The sequence below is a fragment of the Mercenaria mercenaria genome, chromosome 5 (genome assembly GCF_021730395.1).
Source record: "Mercenaria mercenaria strain notata chromosome 5, MADL_Memer_1, whole genome shotgun sequence".
NCBI lineage: Eukaryota > Metazoa > Mollusca > Bivalvia > Venerida > Veneridae > Mercenaria > Mercenaria mercenaria.
Genome location: NC_069365.1, coordinates 76500678 through 76513955, shown reverse-complemented (window position 1 = coordinate 76513955; position 13278 = coordinate 76500678). Strand labels below are relative to the sequence as shown.

General features: G+C 34.8%; 1 protein-coding gene across 2 annotated transcripts in view; it reads right to left on the bottom strand.

The window, feature by feature from the left end:
• Positions 1-6841: 6841 nt before the first annotated feature.
• Positions 6842-13278, bottom strand: part of LOC123559145 (deleted in malignant brain tumors 1 protein-like) — a 35135-nt gene continuing 28698 nt past the window's right edge. For both annotated transcript variants that reach the window (XM_053544026.1, XM_053544027.1), the window contains 3 exons: positions 12387-12522; positions 9509-9767; positions 6842-7097 (listed from right to left, as the gene is read on the bottom strand). In XM_053544026.1, the coding sequence (XP_053400001.1) occupies positions 6884-7097; positions 9509-9767; positions 12387-12522 (609 nt within the window). In that variant the 3' untranslated portion in view covers positions 6842-6883. The remainder of the gene's footprint in view (positions 7098-9508; positions 9768-12386; positions 12523-13278) is intronic.

The following is a 13278-nucleotide window of genomic DNA, read 5'->3' as shown; positions in this document are numbered from 1 at the left end:
CTATGTTTTGTTATTTGTATTTAATAGTAAGTACACTGTAATTACATGATTCCTCAAATAAGTCGCCGTTCCATAGTGTGTGCTATACGTGCGGTCTATATTCAGTACATGTTTACTAGGGTAAAAATTCAAAAGTTTAAAAATTAAACTAAGAAAAATAATTTCTGATGCTATGTTATAATCATTTATTGAATGGTTTGCCTGCCGATAGTCAAAACTATTGACCTTCGATATTCGGGCAATAGTTTTGACATTGATGGTTTGCCTGCCGATAGTCAAAACTATTGACCTTCGATATTCGGGCAATAGTTTTGACATTGACACACAGGTCATTCAATAAGTGTATAATATGATTGCACAAATATGTTGTTTTATTGTATCATTGTAGGCTAGGTAATATTTCTGTTTATTTCATTGGGGAGAGTTTCATCGATTTATTTTGATAGCCCATAAATTGACAAAAGTTGTGTATTTATAAGCGAGCAAACACGATGTGGTGGTAAACAGCATAGAGCTAGGAACTATGTAATCCTGTTGAGGCAAGCACATATCGCCCTAAGCCAGATTAGGGAAAAACACACGACAAAGGGACACAACATTATGCGAACTTGTGATGAATGATACGACACAATGTAACGACAATATGACTCACCATAACGATATATTGTTTCAGAAATAATATATCCAGAACAGAGATTTGTGGTTGAACAAGGAATTATATCACGAGGACGATAAATTAATTCAAGATAAAATCACTGTTTGAGATGAATTATTCTATTCTAACACGTAATCAGGGATTATTATGTACACCCCTGACGAAATCCACGAAATATTTGTCTGTTTTTTATTATCTAACGCCGCTATGGTGATGGACGCGTTGACGGGATAATTGTGACGTATCAACAGTGTTTTGTTGAACAATAACATACAATTTTCAGTCTTTTTTTCTTTGACAGGAAAATAAAATGGGGCCATATCGGAATGTCATTTATAATGCATTCAATACAGAATATCACAGTTGATATTGTTGTCGTCTTTTATTCCTTGCTATTGTAATATATCTCATAAAAGCAGCTTGACATCCTGGCAAAAGTAGATTAAAATATTACATTGTTTAAATAATATTAAAGCACAAGAGAATCAGTTAACATGTACCGCGTAATAATTAAGGAATGCGATGACGTCTAGTAGTTTTGTTTATATATGATTTCGAACTTTTCGGCGGGGCGACGTTCGGTGGGGCGCCATAACGACGTTTGTCGTTCTGTTGCTGCGACACAACGAAATAACGAAATGGCATAAATCAGCCACCATATTTACCTTACATGTGAGATCACAAGTACCTAACCACACATAAAGTGTAACAGAACCATAAAAGTTAACCTTTTTATGTAAATTCCTAATTAACCACTGGTATTGATCTCGATGTCTGGCTCCGCCACGGTATACAAATTCAACATTTACACCATGTCTGCTAAAATAATGAAAATTTGTATGTATATAACTGCCTTTGCTCTCTGAACAAAGTACTGGTTTTGAATTTAATATTCCATTAAATTCAAAAGGCCTATCTATGTACTTCTGTAGTTTACTTACTGATATTAATCTTACCTGTTTATGTAGTAAGTACTACACACTTCCAGAAAATAAATCCTGAAAAAGAACTGTTCTATTACACTGTATATATAACACTGTAATTAAGATTTACACAACGAAACATATAACTGTGTACACTGAAAAGTAAAGATCAAGTTATTACTTGAACACTTAACTTCTTTGAAAATCACTTACACTCACACCTCACTTTCTCACCATTTTGTTAGATGTGCAGTGCTAGAAAAGAAATTCCAATTGTGAATGAACATTTTCTGAAAATCGCGAAAATGAATCCCAAGGTTGATGGACAGATGTGTTGGGAATTTAAGGAGAGAAAAAAATTGGAGCTCTTCAGATCTTCAAAAAAAGAAAAAGAAAAGAAAGTTGCAAGACAAAAATTCTATGCACAAACAAAACACATTGCAGAATAATTAAACATAACACAATTATAAATGCACTGCAAACACAAAAAAAAGCAGAAATAAAACACTGAAAGTTAAACTGAAAAAAATTTAATGAGAATAACAGGCACACTAAACACAGTTCACAGATCCTGACGAAGATTGGAATGTCCCCAGTTGTTCCAGTGAAGACGAATCCAAAGTAGGTTTGCCGAGAAATGTGAAATTTCTCTAAGATTACACGTGTAGCTAATTAAAACATAAATGGCCAGTTTTTCAACTATTAAGTAATGACTTAAGCTCTGACTTAAGCCGTGTCGGATATATTTACAACGATTTAGTCAGCACGTGAATAACGGGGCTCGACAAAAGTTAAACCTTCAATTGGATTTTTCTACTTTGAGCGGTGTCAGCAATGGCTTATCTTTCTATTGTTATTTTAAACCTGGGGCATAGGTGGTTTAAGAAAAGATGCGGGCGGAATATTTAGACATGGAATTAAATTTCCAGTATGAAGTTAAGCAGAAATGTTGAGGAGGGAGGGAATGATACGGGACTGAGCAAAACCCTTCCGTTATGTACGACGATTTGGACTTTGGACAGATTTTGTCTCAGTGAAGCTAGTATTAAATATGTTTTACTTTAGATAAAAGAAAAACTTAAACCAACGGCGACGCCGACGCCGACGCTGGGGCGAGTGCAAAAGCTCTATTTTTTATTCGAAAAGTCGAGCTAAAAATGTAACACTTTAACTTTACTAAATTCGCTACGTTTGTACACGTTTCAAAAATACGTGCAAGCATAAATATATAAGTACATGTAATTAATTATAATACATGTAACGCACAAATATGTAGGTGAACAATATATATAACAGTTCATGGATACGCACGTCTGTATATATACGTCTCCTTTCAATGACGTGTGGATTTTGAAATTCATGCATTTGCAAGTGCAATTTGAGTACCTATACTATTGATTTAAATTTACAAATGCATTCCTAATTACAAGAGCATATTACACGTGTCTTGTACATGAAAGGTGGAACATTTAGGAATAATGAAAACAATAAGACAATGAGCAAACATAGGAATGCTTGTAGTCTTACCTTGAAATAAATTCACCTTTTTTCCCAGCATTTTTTTTTTCATTCATTAGACAGGCGCTAGTGCTTTTGTGTTTTAATGTGTCTTTGTATTTTCTATGAGAAGTAGTAAATCAACAAAGTAACACGTTTTATCTATGAAAACGTACTAATCCCCAATGATAACGTGATTCCCGCCAAAACGCGAGGACGAGTGCATTTTATGATAACTGATAAAATAACAATTCATAATGCTTGCACATTACTTGACAAGTAAATATTAGTATTTGTTTCATTTTAACTATACACGGTGTAAACGGCAACATAGCTCAGTTGGGTAAAATGCAGATAACCATCGAATAAAAGCAAATCGTGTTGTCAGTTCGAATCCTCATGAGGAAATTTTTCAGATTTTTTCCCATATTTTCATTTCTTTCTTTGATGGTTTGTAATTGCATTGCACATATGTCTTTATATAACATAATATTATGTTCATTATTCGCTTAAGTGCATATAATTTATTAATATCTTCTTTGATATAATGCTAAACCTTTCTTATCTGCAATATCGGCTTTAGATATTTCTTTGTCGTGATGTCACAGAACGCATGAAGGAATCTATATTTTTTCATGCAAAAAAGAAATAAAAATCAAATATCGATGCCGAGTTTCGAACCCACACGGCAAAATGTCTGTTTGTGATGGATAGTATGCTTTACCCCTGAGCTAAATTGTACTTGGTAACGAAACTAGAAATATTAGGTTTTAACATGTTAGAAAAATGATGAATTCCCTATGTTCCATTTTAATCTATTTATAGTCATGTTTGTAAATATCAAGTTATCGTTGGGGCATAGTACAGCGAAACGGTCCGATGACTGTATCTACATCTTCATAGTGTGTGACCAAGGCTTAGCTAATACATCGCAAAAATACCCGCCGAGTATTAGTAAAAATCCGTTAGAAAACAAGGTTGAGCGATGGCTTAACTAATACTGGTTTGAGCCTTTCTTAGTGCTAGAGTTGAAAAACTGGCCATAAGATTATGATCTAATTTTGCCATGGACTTTTTAGATGTAGTGAATGTCTTTCTTACTTTTTGAAACAGAAGACACGACATGTCTGGACCCGTAATACTGAATTCCACAATTGGATGAAAATAAGAAATTTAGTCATGTAGCCTGGACACTAGTCTGTGTTCGGTCTAGACCCTATGTTTTGTTCAAAGGAGATAACTCCTGATGCTATTCAAATTTTGTATAATTATGTCCCTTTTCTTCTCAAAACATACGAGCCGAGACTGATGAATATATAAAAGAATTATTTTTTTTTCTAAAAAAAACATTATCTAGTCGGTAGCCAGACTACCTGGACACCCTCTTGAAGAAGAAATAGAAATATTCTGCAGATTTCACAGATGTAGAATAATAAACTATGCTGGACGCCATTTGTAACAGAGGTGCTTCTAACAGAGCATAAATTCTAAGAGTTGTCACAAAATAAGAAATAATATGTTGAGTTCTTTGTTATTTAATTCCATTGTAGGAATGTAGAATACAGGGTGCAGAATGCAGGGTGTTCTGAGCTGTAATTAGCTGTAAGAAGTTTTAGAATGTTGTAGTTGGAAAAACTACGTTTGCATACTTCTGCTTAAGATAACCAGTTAATTTTCATGAAAACATATCGGGGTTTCCCGAAAAACGGAAAAGTTTTCGCGACTGAAGAAAAATCTGTCAAGGTTACATTCTACCAATTCAATTCCTTATTTATTTCATATTAATAACAAAACATTCAGACCTCATTTTCAGCACTTTAGAGCATTTCAATGATATGAAAACCATATATGGTCATTTAGTATAACATGTCTTCTTATCAAAAATAGAAAAATATTGACATGTTATGTTGAATATAAGAAAAATAATCTGTTCTGAGAAACATCACCCTCTAAAAATGCCCCCATGAAAACAGCCGTTTAGCAGTTACGCGTAGGTAGACATTTTTCGCAAAGAATAAAACGTATTCCAAGAAATTTACAATGAAAATGGTCTAGATCTATTCTCAATACTATAAGCAATAAACATAAGCCAAAAATTTAACTGTCACCTCCTCATGTCACTCATTATACCAGATTTCATCCATAGCATGGAACTACATTTTGGACTACTTCACATGTAACACTGAGTAGTCACTTCCGGTTTGGTGTAATCCGTCCTCAAGTGACATGTATATTTTAAGTTACCGCCAAAAACGTGATTTTGTGAGATTTAATGGGCAGCCAATCAAAACTTGTTTAACATTCTCTCTCGCATCAGTGATTTTAGGTATGACAATACCAAATTATTTCATTCACTGTGACAATTATAAGGGCCCTTAGACATAATTCATAACTTGCCTGCTGATTTGAAGGATATAACCCTACAAATCTAGCTAATTCCGGATCGGATGCAACGGTCATTACAAAGTGTTCCAACGATTACCAATATCATAAGACGCATGCAATAATGATAGTATTTATAAGCATGAGATGTTTAATCTTATGGCCTAAATACACTTGTTCAGAAATGCGCATTATTTCGTTGAGAATCACATCTTTTTCGATTTTCCTTCCGAACAACATTCAATTGTTATTTATATAATCAGTTACAAGGTGGTATAGCATACAAACTCCCAACACTCACAACTCCTTTTGATTTTAGATCTATTGCTTTTTTAGCATTTTTTAGAATTTTCTTTTTTCTTTTTTACTGGAAAAGTGTAGGTCAGGGCCTTCAGTGCCAGCAGGGCGCTACGCCGATGGTATTTAGTGCTTCACTCGGACTGCGCCTTCGTATGGGATAAAGCTATCATTTCTTAAACAACACATTATTTTCCGAGAAATATCTAAAGCAGGAGTCCATCTAGATTATAAGTTCAAATATACTTAATATTTCTTGCTCTCTTCACATTCTCGTAATGGTATTTATTTAGTACGAAATAGCTGACATCTTTATTAGATACTCTAAATACTGAGTTATGAAACAAAACAAACAAGAGATCATTTGACATTTTTTTTCAAAATGGAGTTAACGGTCTTTTGCTTTGCAAATTCTACTTCCTTTTATTTGTATCTAGATCTCTGTAGATCTATACTGCAAGTTTCGTTGTCTTCAGCACTTCTTGAGTTATGTTCTGGACAAAGACAGAGTAATTTTAAAAGTACAAAAGGGAGACTGAAAACTTTTAAAATAGAGTCCTGGTCCTTTCACTTTGAGCGGCCTCTCATTGAAGTCTAAGTCATGTACTTTTGTAGATATGCTCCAGATAAGGAAAGTATGATGGACGGACAGGCTTACATCTTTACGAATGAAGTCCTTTTGTAGTTTCTATAGCCGAGATCGTTCAGTCTTATAAAACACCGGTCACATAACTATAACAGAACGACTGTAAGGTTTATTGTAAGTTGACACTAACTGAATAAATTCACCCTGCGTGTGAAATTTCTCTAGTCTTAGACAGTTGAAAAGGCTTGTGAAATTCACTACTGATTGATGAGACATAAAGTTAATTATAAAGAAATGAATAGGTTTTCGATACGTATTGTTCTTTTTGTCTTCTTAAACTCGGACAGACGGAAAAACGGGTGACTAAAGGATGAACTGGAAAAAAATGTGCTCATCCATTCAAGGAGCATAAAAAGATCTCTGTGTCTATTTTAGAAATCTCTTAGATGAATTATAGATGATATTAATTTTTGAAAAGAAAAAAAAACAAATGATTTTTAATAACTCAGATTTTATTCTGCAGTTCATTTTTGACAATTGAATTTAAGAGTCCGTTCCTTCCCACTTGATACTTCTTCTGACGACGGGTGCGCATGTCTGACGACAACTGGTCGACCAATCAGACGAGGCGCAAAACATTGCGTCACAGTATAAGTATAAACCGTCATGACTATTTGCGTACTCAAAATCCTCGAACACAAAACGGGTTTCATGTGTTGACTGGGAGATGATGTGTGTATTTGTGTCCATCTCACATCTGAAGATAAAAAACCCCAAACAAACATACTTTAAATAAGAGACGATCCGAATTTCAGAGAAAGGTTTCAGCAAGCTGTAGTATGATAACAGAATTTCAATTGTACCATATTTGTAGACGCCTGGTGTAAGCAGCATACCCATATCTACATTGTACCATATTTTATAGAAACCTGGTTTATACAGGATACCTTTATCCCCATTTTACCGTATTTCACAGAAGGCTGGTATAAACAACATACCCATACCCATATCTATACTGTACAGCATACTCGTATCCACATTGTGCCATATTTCATAGAAGCCTGGTATAATCGGCATACACGTATCTACATTGTACCGTATTACATAGAAGTCTGGTATAAACAACATACCTTCATTTACATCGTACCGTATTGCATAGAAGCCTGGTATAAACAACATACTCGTATCTACATTGTTCCGTATTGCATAGAAGCCTGGTATAACCAACATACTCCTATCTACATTGTTCCGTATTGCATAGAAGCCTGGCATAAACAACATACTCGTATCTACATTGTTCCGTATTGCATAGAAGCCTGGTATAAGCAACATACTCCTATCTACATTGTACTAATTGCATAGAAGCCTGGTATAAGCAACATACTCGTATCTACATTGTTCCGTATTGCATAGAAGTCTGGTATAAACAACATACTCCTATCTACATGGTACTTATTGTATAGAAGCCTGGTATAAACACCTTACCTTCATTTACATCGTACCGTATTGCATAGAAGCCTGGTATAAACAACATACCCGTATCTACATTGTTCCGTATTGCATAGAAGCCTGGTTTAAGCAATATACTCCTATCTACATTGTACTTATTGCATAGAAGCCTGGTATAAGCAACATACTCCTATCTACATTGTACTTATTGCATAGAAGCCTGGTATAAACAACATACTCGTATCTACATTGTTCCGTATTGCATAGAAGCCTGGTATAAGCAACATACTCCTATCTACATTGTACTTATTGCATAGAAGCCTGGTATAAGCAACATACCCGTATCTACATTGTTCCGTATTGCATAGAAGCCTGGTATAAACAACATACCCGTATGTACATTGTTCCGTATTGCATAGAAGCCTGGTATAAACAACATACCCGTATCTACATTGTTCCGTATTGCATAGAAGCCTGGTATAAGCAACATACTCCTATCTACATTGTTCCGTATTGCATAGAAGCCTGGCATAAACAACATACTCGTATCTACATTGTTCCGTATTGCATAGAAGCCTGGTATAAGCAACATACCTCGTATCTACATTTCACTTATTGCATAGAAGCCTGGTATAAACACCATACCCGTATTTACATTGTACCGTATTGCATAGAAGCCTGGTATAAACAACATACCCGTATCTACATTGTTCCATATTGCATAGAAGCCTGGTATAAACAACATACCCGTATCTACATTGTACCATATTGCATAGAAGCCTGGTATAAACAACATACCCGTATCTACATTTTACCATATTGCGTAGAAGCCTGATATAAACAACATACCCGTATCTACATTTTACCGTACAGCGTAGAAGCCTGATATAAACAACATACCCGTATCTACATTTTACCGTACAGCGTAGAAGCCTGATATAAACAACATACCCGTATCTACATTTTACCGTACAGCATAGAAGCCTGATATAAACAACATACCCGTATCTACATTTTACCGTACTGCGTAGAAGCCTGGTATAAACAACATACCCGTATCTACATTTTACCGTACAGCGTAGAAGCCTGGTATAAACAACATACCCGTTTCTACATTTACCGTACTGCGTAGAAGCCTGGTATAAACAACATACATTCATCTACATCGTACCGTACGCCAACATTAAATCGTCCCTATTCGATGTACGCACGTAAATAAATTTTGAGTTACTATATACTGACTAAAGGTTAGGGTTAAGCCGTTAACATAGGTTTAATAGTATACTTGTACATTCAATGCCTGCGTACACTAAATGTGGGATATTAAATGCCGACCTCGTACCGTATTGCATAGACGCCTGGTATAAACAACATACATTCATCATAGTCTAAATTATACCATATTGCAAAGAAGCCAGGTATAAAAAATAACCGTATCTACATTGTACCGTATTGCATAGAAGCCAGGTATAAACAACATACCTTCTGTATTGCACAGAAGCCTGGTAATAATAGCATACCCATTATATACATTGTACCGTTAACAGCATACCCATTATCTACATTGCATACCCATTATCTACCGTTAACAGCATACCCATATCTACATTGTACCCTTAACAGCATACCCATATCTACATTTTACCATATACTGCATTGAAGCCTTTCGCCCGGTGTGACGACGATTAAAATTTATAAGACAAAGAATGTTTCTATTACCCATTCTTGATTAGGCTGAATTTCATATCTGCTGTTGCATTTGGTGATGGCATCGTGTAACAAGACTGGACTTTCATTACAGTATTCCAGTTGGCAGTAGTTGTGAAAACTTTTACATAGATATTCGTTCCTGTTGCGGCCCTGAGGGGGTTGCCTGATATTGCCTTCGTAAAGTTTGGATCCAGAAAGAAAGAGACGTTTACTTGATGTTGCGAGGTTGAGATGCTCTGTGGCGTTGTCAACTGGTTATAGAATGAACCTGTAATATATTTGAATAAACAACGATGAATGGCAAAGACAACATAGACAGGAATAATTTTATGGGAATGTCTTCAAATACATATCTAAAATGTGCATTGTGTTCTATTTACAATTAAGGTTTCGATGGAGGCCTTGAGAAAGAAAAATCAAACAACACCAAATCATAGAAAGAAAGAGTTGTTTGACATGAAAATTAAACAGCATGTAAAACATGTATATTACTTTACGAAACAAGTGTCAGTATACTGATATAAACATTGAATTCCGGAAAAGGGCTGCCTAAAGGGGCTCCACTTCCGGACAGTTAAACGCCTTTAAAAACTCACCATTTTCAAAGAATTGTTACACATGTTTGTTTTGATGCATTTGCAATAGCGTGCGAGTGGTGAAATTTCACGTAACAAGGTGGAACATAGTTTTCAGCAATTGTTTATCTTTTCTTCTTTACAAATGGCATTCATTTTCAAAGGGAGACAACTTTTTCTCAAAGATTACTTAAAATAATCGGAAAAAGTTGTTTCCCTTTGAAAATGAATGCCATTTGTACTTAAAATAATCGGGAACAGTTGTCTCCCTTTGAAAATGAATGCATTTGTAAAGAAATAAAGATAAACAATTGCTGAAAACTGTGTTCCACCTTGTTATGCGAAATTTCACCACTCGCACGCTATTGCAAATGCATCAAAACGAACATGTGTAACTGTTCTTTGAAAATGGTGAGTTTTTAAAGGCGTTTAACTGTCCGGAAGTGGAGCCCCGTTAGGCAGCCCTTTTCCGGAATTCAATGTTTATATCAGTATACTGACACTTGTTTCTTAAAGTAATATACATGTTTTACATGCTGTTCAATTTTCATGTCAAACAACTCTTTCTTTCTATGATTTGGTGTTGTTTGATTTTTGTTTCTCAAGGCCTCCATCGAAACCTTAATGTGACTAATTTCTGTGTCTTTTCCCAAAGATAAAACAGTTTGATTAATCAAGGCCTGGGCACGTAAAAATCATGCAATTACGTATTCACCTACGATAATTCTACTTTCTTCAACCGATAATGTTGCTTATTATAAAACCTAAATATTTCACAATTAAATATGAACAGGCAGAAAAAATGCCGTATTATGCCTTTTAAGGACACGTCACGGCTGAGATAGTTTAGCATTATTACAATACACAGTCGGTATTGAAATTGTGTTTTCAATACATGTGCTCATTAGATAAATCCTCAATATCTATGTGAAAATAAAGGATGTGTTTTGTATGATTGCAACACTGTGAGTTGCTCTAATTACTGACAAATGTCTGAAACAATAGGAATTCATACGAGAGATGGATAGACAAAACGACAGGGAGGTAACAGTATATTCTTTTATTGTTTTAATGTATGAGTTGTAAGCTACAATAAAGAATAACCATTTTATGAAAATCAAACTGGAAGTTAGAAATAACAGAAAAAAATCAATTAGGTCATGAGTCATCATATACCTGTCAAAATCACGAGCTGTCAAAATTATTTTTATCTCTTTATTCTGCAAATGCATTATTTTTGAAAGTATCTTGGACGGATATTGTAGTGTGTAACTTACTTTACATTCCACATTAATATTTGTGCTTGAAATTGCTTTGCTGAGCTCACCGACGTCACATATGAATGTCTATTGTTTTAGTTTATTGTCTGTTATAAAGGTACCAAATCTCATTATTAAGATATAAGAATTGTTCCTTTCTGGTAGACAAAGGAAACTATTTGGTTGAATCATAATATAACGGTTTTTGGAAAGAACTGAATATTCTTTGTTTTTTTTTGTAATTCAAAAAGTGACATCACCTTAATTCCGTTTTGCACCTTATCATATTGTACGCTGCAGGACTACTTTCATTAATATGCATGACCTGACACAGTTCTATAAATAGCGCACATAAAAACTTCATTTAGTTCCATTTTAATATCGATAAACAGTAAAAATTTCGTTCAATAACTAAACAGCAAACAAAAAGATAAAGGTATATAATAAAAGGGTCATTATAACAGTAGCTAGATCTGGGATTTGTTATTCGGCTCTCGTCCATTTTGCAAGGTCGGATCACACTTGGCGCTTGCGCGCCTAGTGAGATCCGATCTGGCAAAAATCCACGAGAGCCGAATACAGCATCCCAGATCGGGCTACTGTTATAATAACCCTATTTTATCCGCACCAGCCAGAGAGAATGCATACGAAGAAAACGAAAACGAACGTAAATTTACGATGCAATTCATTAGAGGCTGGCCATATCAGTGTATTAAGTAAAATATGTGTTATAGTTGGAAACATACGGATATAATATTTGTTTACGTTTTTTGAACAGACTCAATCAAACCGAGTCTGCTATTATTATTCTTGGTTGCATTCTTTGCTTCCAAAGGATCTTTTTACAGATTTTATTATGAATCATTTTATGGTGTATATGTAAAATCATTACAGATAAGAGTAATATACTTGATAGCAATGTATGTGAATATAATGATATGATACAAAATACATTCAGTCTTTTTTCTTATCCGATATCCATACTGATGCCATGTGCTAAAATATTAATTCTCAACAGCTCGCTATTATAAATGAAAATGTAAGTGAAAATACCCGAGACAGTGCGGTTGGGCAGCAAGTCGCATTGTACGCCAATTGTCCACTTGTAATGGCGGATAATGAACGAATGTTGCGGATCATGTTCTGCATAAATTAGTTCATTGGTGAACGTGTTCACTCCGTTGTGTGACTGTAAAACACACGCATGTCGTGTAAGTTAAACATCACTAAATCAGGCTTGACAACTTTATTTCGAAATTTTCTAAAATATCAGATTTGAGACTTATCTTCCCATTATATATCTACAACAGAAAAGGCAAAAGGAAGGACACGGGTGTCCCCACATACTTCGCCATAATCTAAATAGCAAAGTCTTCAGCACAGACCATCTTCAAAGTAAAAATAAAAAAAGCGGCATAACTGTGGTAAAAGCAAACACTCCATCCTTTATGGCCAATGTCATATCTAGGTTCTTCACCTGTGCAACTTTAAACCCATGCCTTCGAAGTGTGAGGAATTGAACACACAAAATTTCTTCACTCTACCCTATATAGCAAAATAAACAAAGGACCATGATTCTAGAAAAAAAAACATAAAAAAAATGTCACTTATAAATTATGATCATCTTCACATCAAGATCCTTCATCTGTGAAATTTTCAAGCAAATCCTTTTAGCTCATCTGATTTTTTGGGGAAAAAATGACGAGTTATTGTCATCACTTGATTGGCGTTGACGTCGGCGTTGCCTGGTTAAGTTTTATGTTTAGGTCAGCTTTTCTCCTAAACTATCACAGCTATTGCTTGAAAACTTGCAACACTTGTTCACCATCATTTGTTGACCCTGTACAGCAAGCAACATATTATTATTATATTAATATTAAACTAGATTTATATAGCGCCCTTTTCATGATCAATTTCACGTTCAAAGGCGCTTTACATAGTTCAA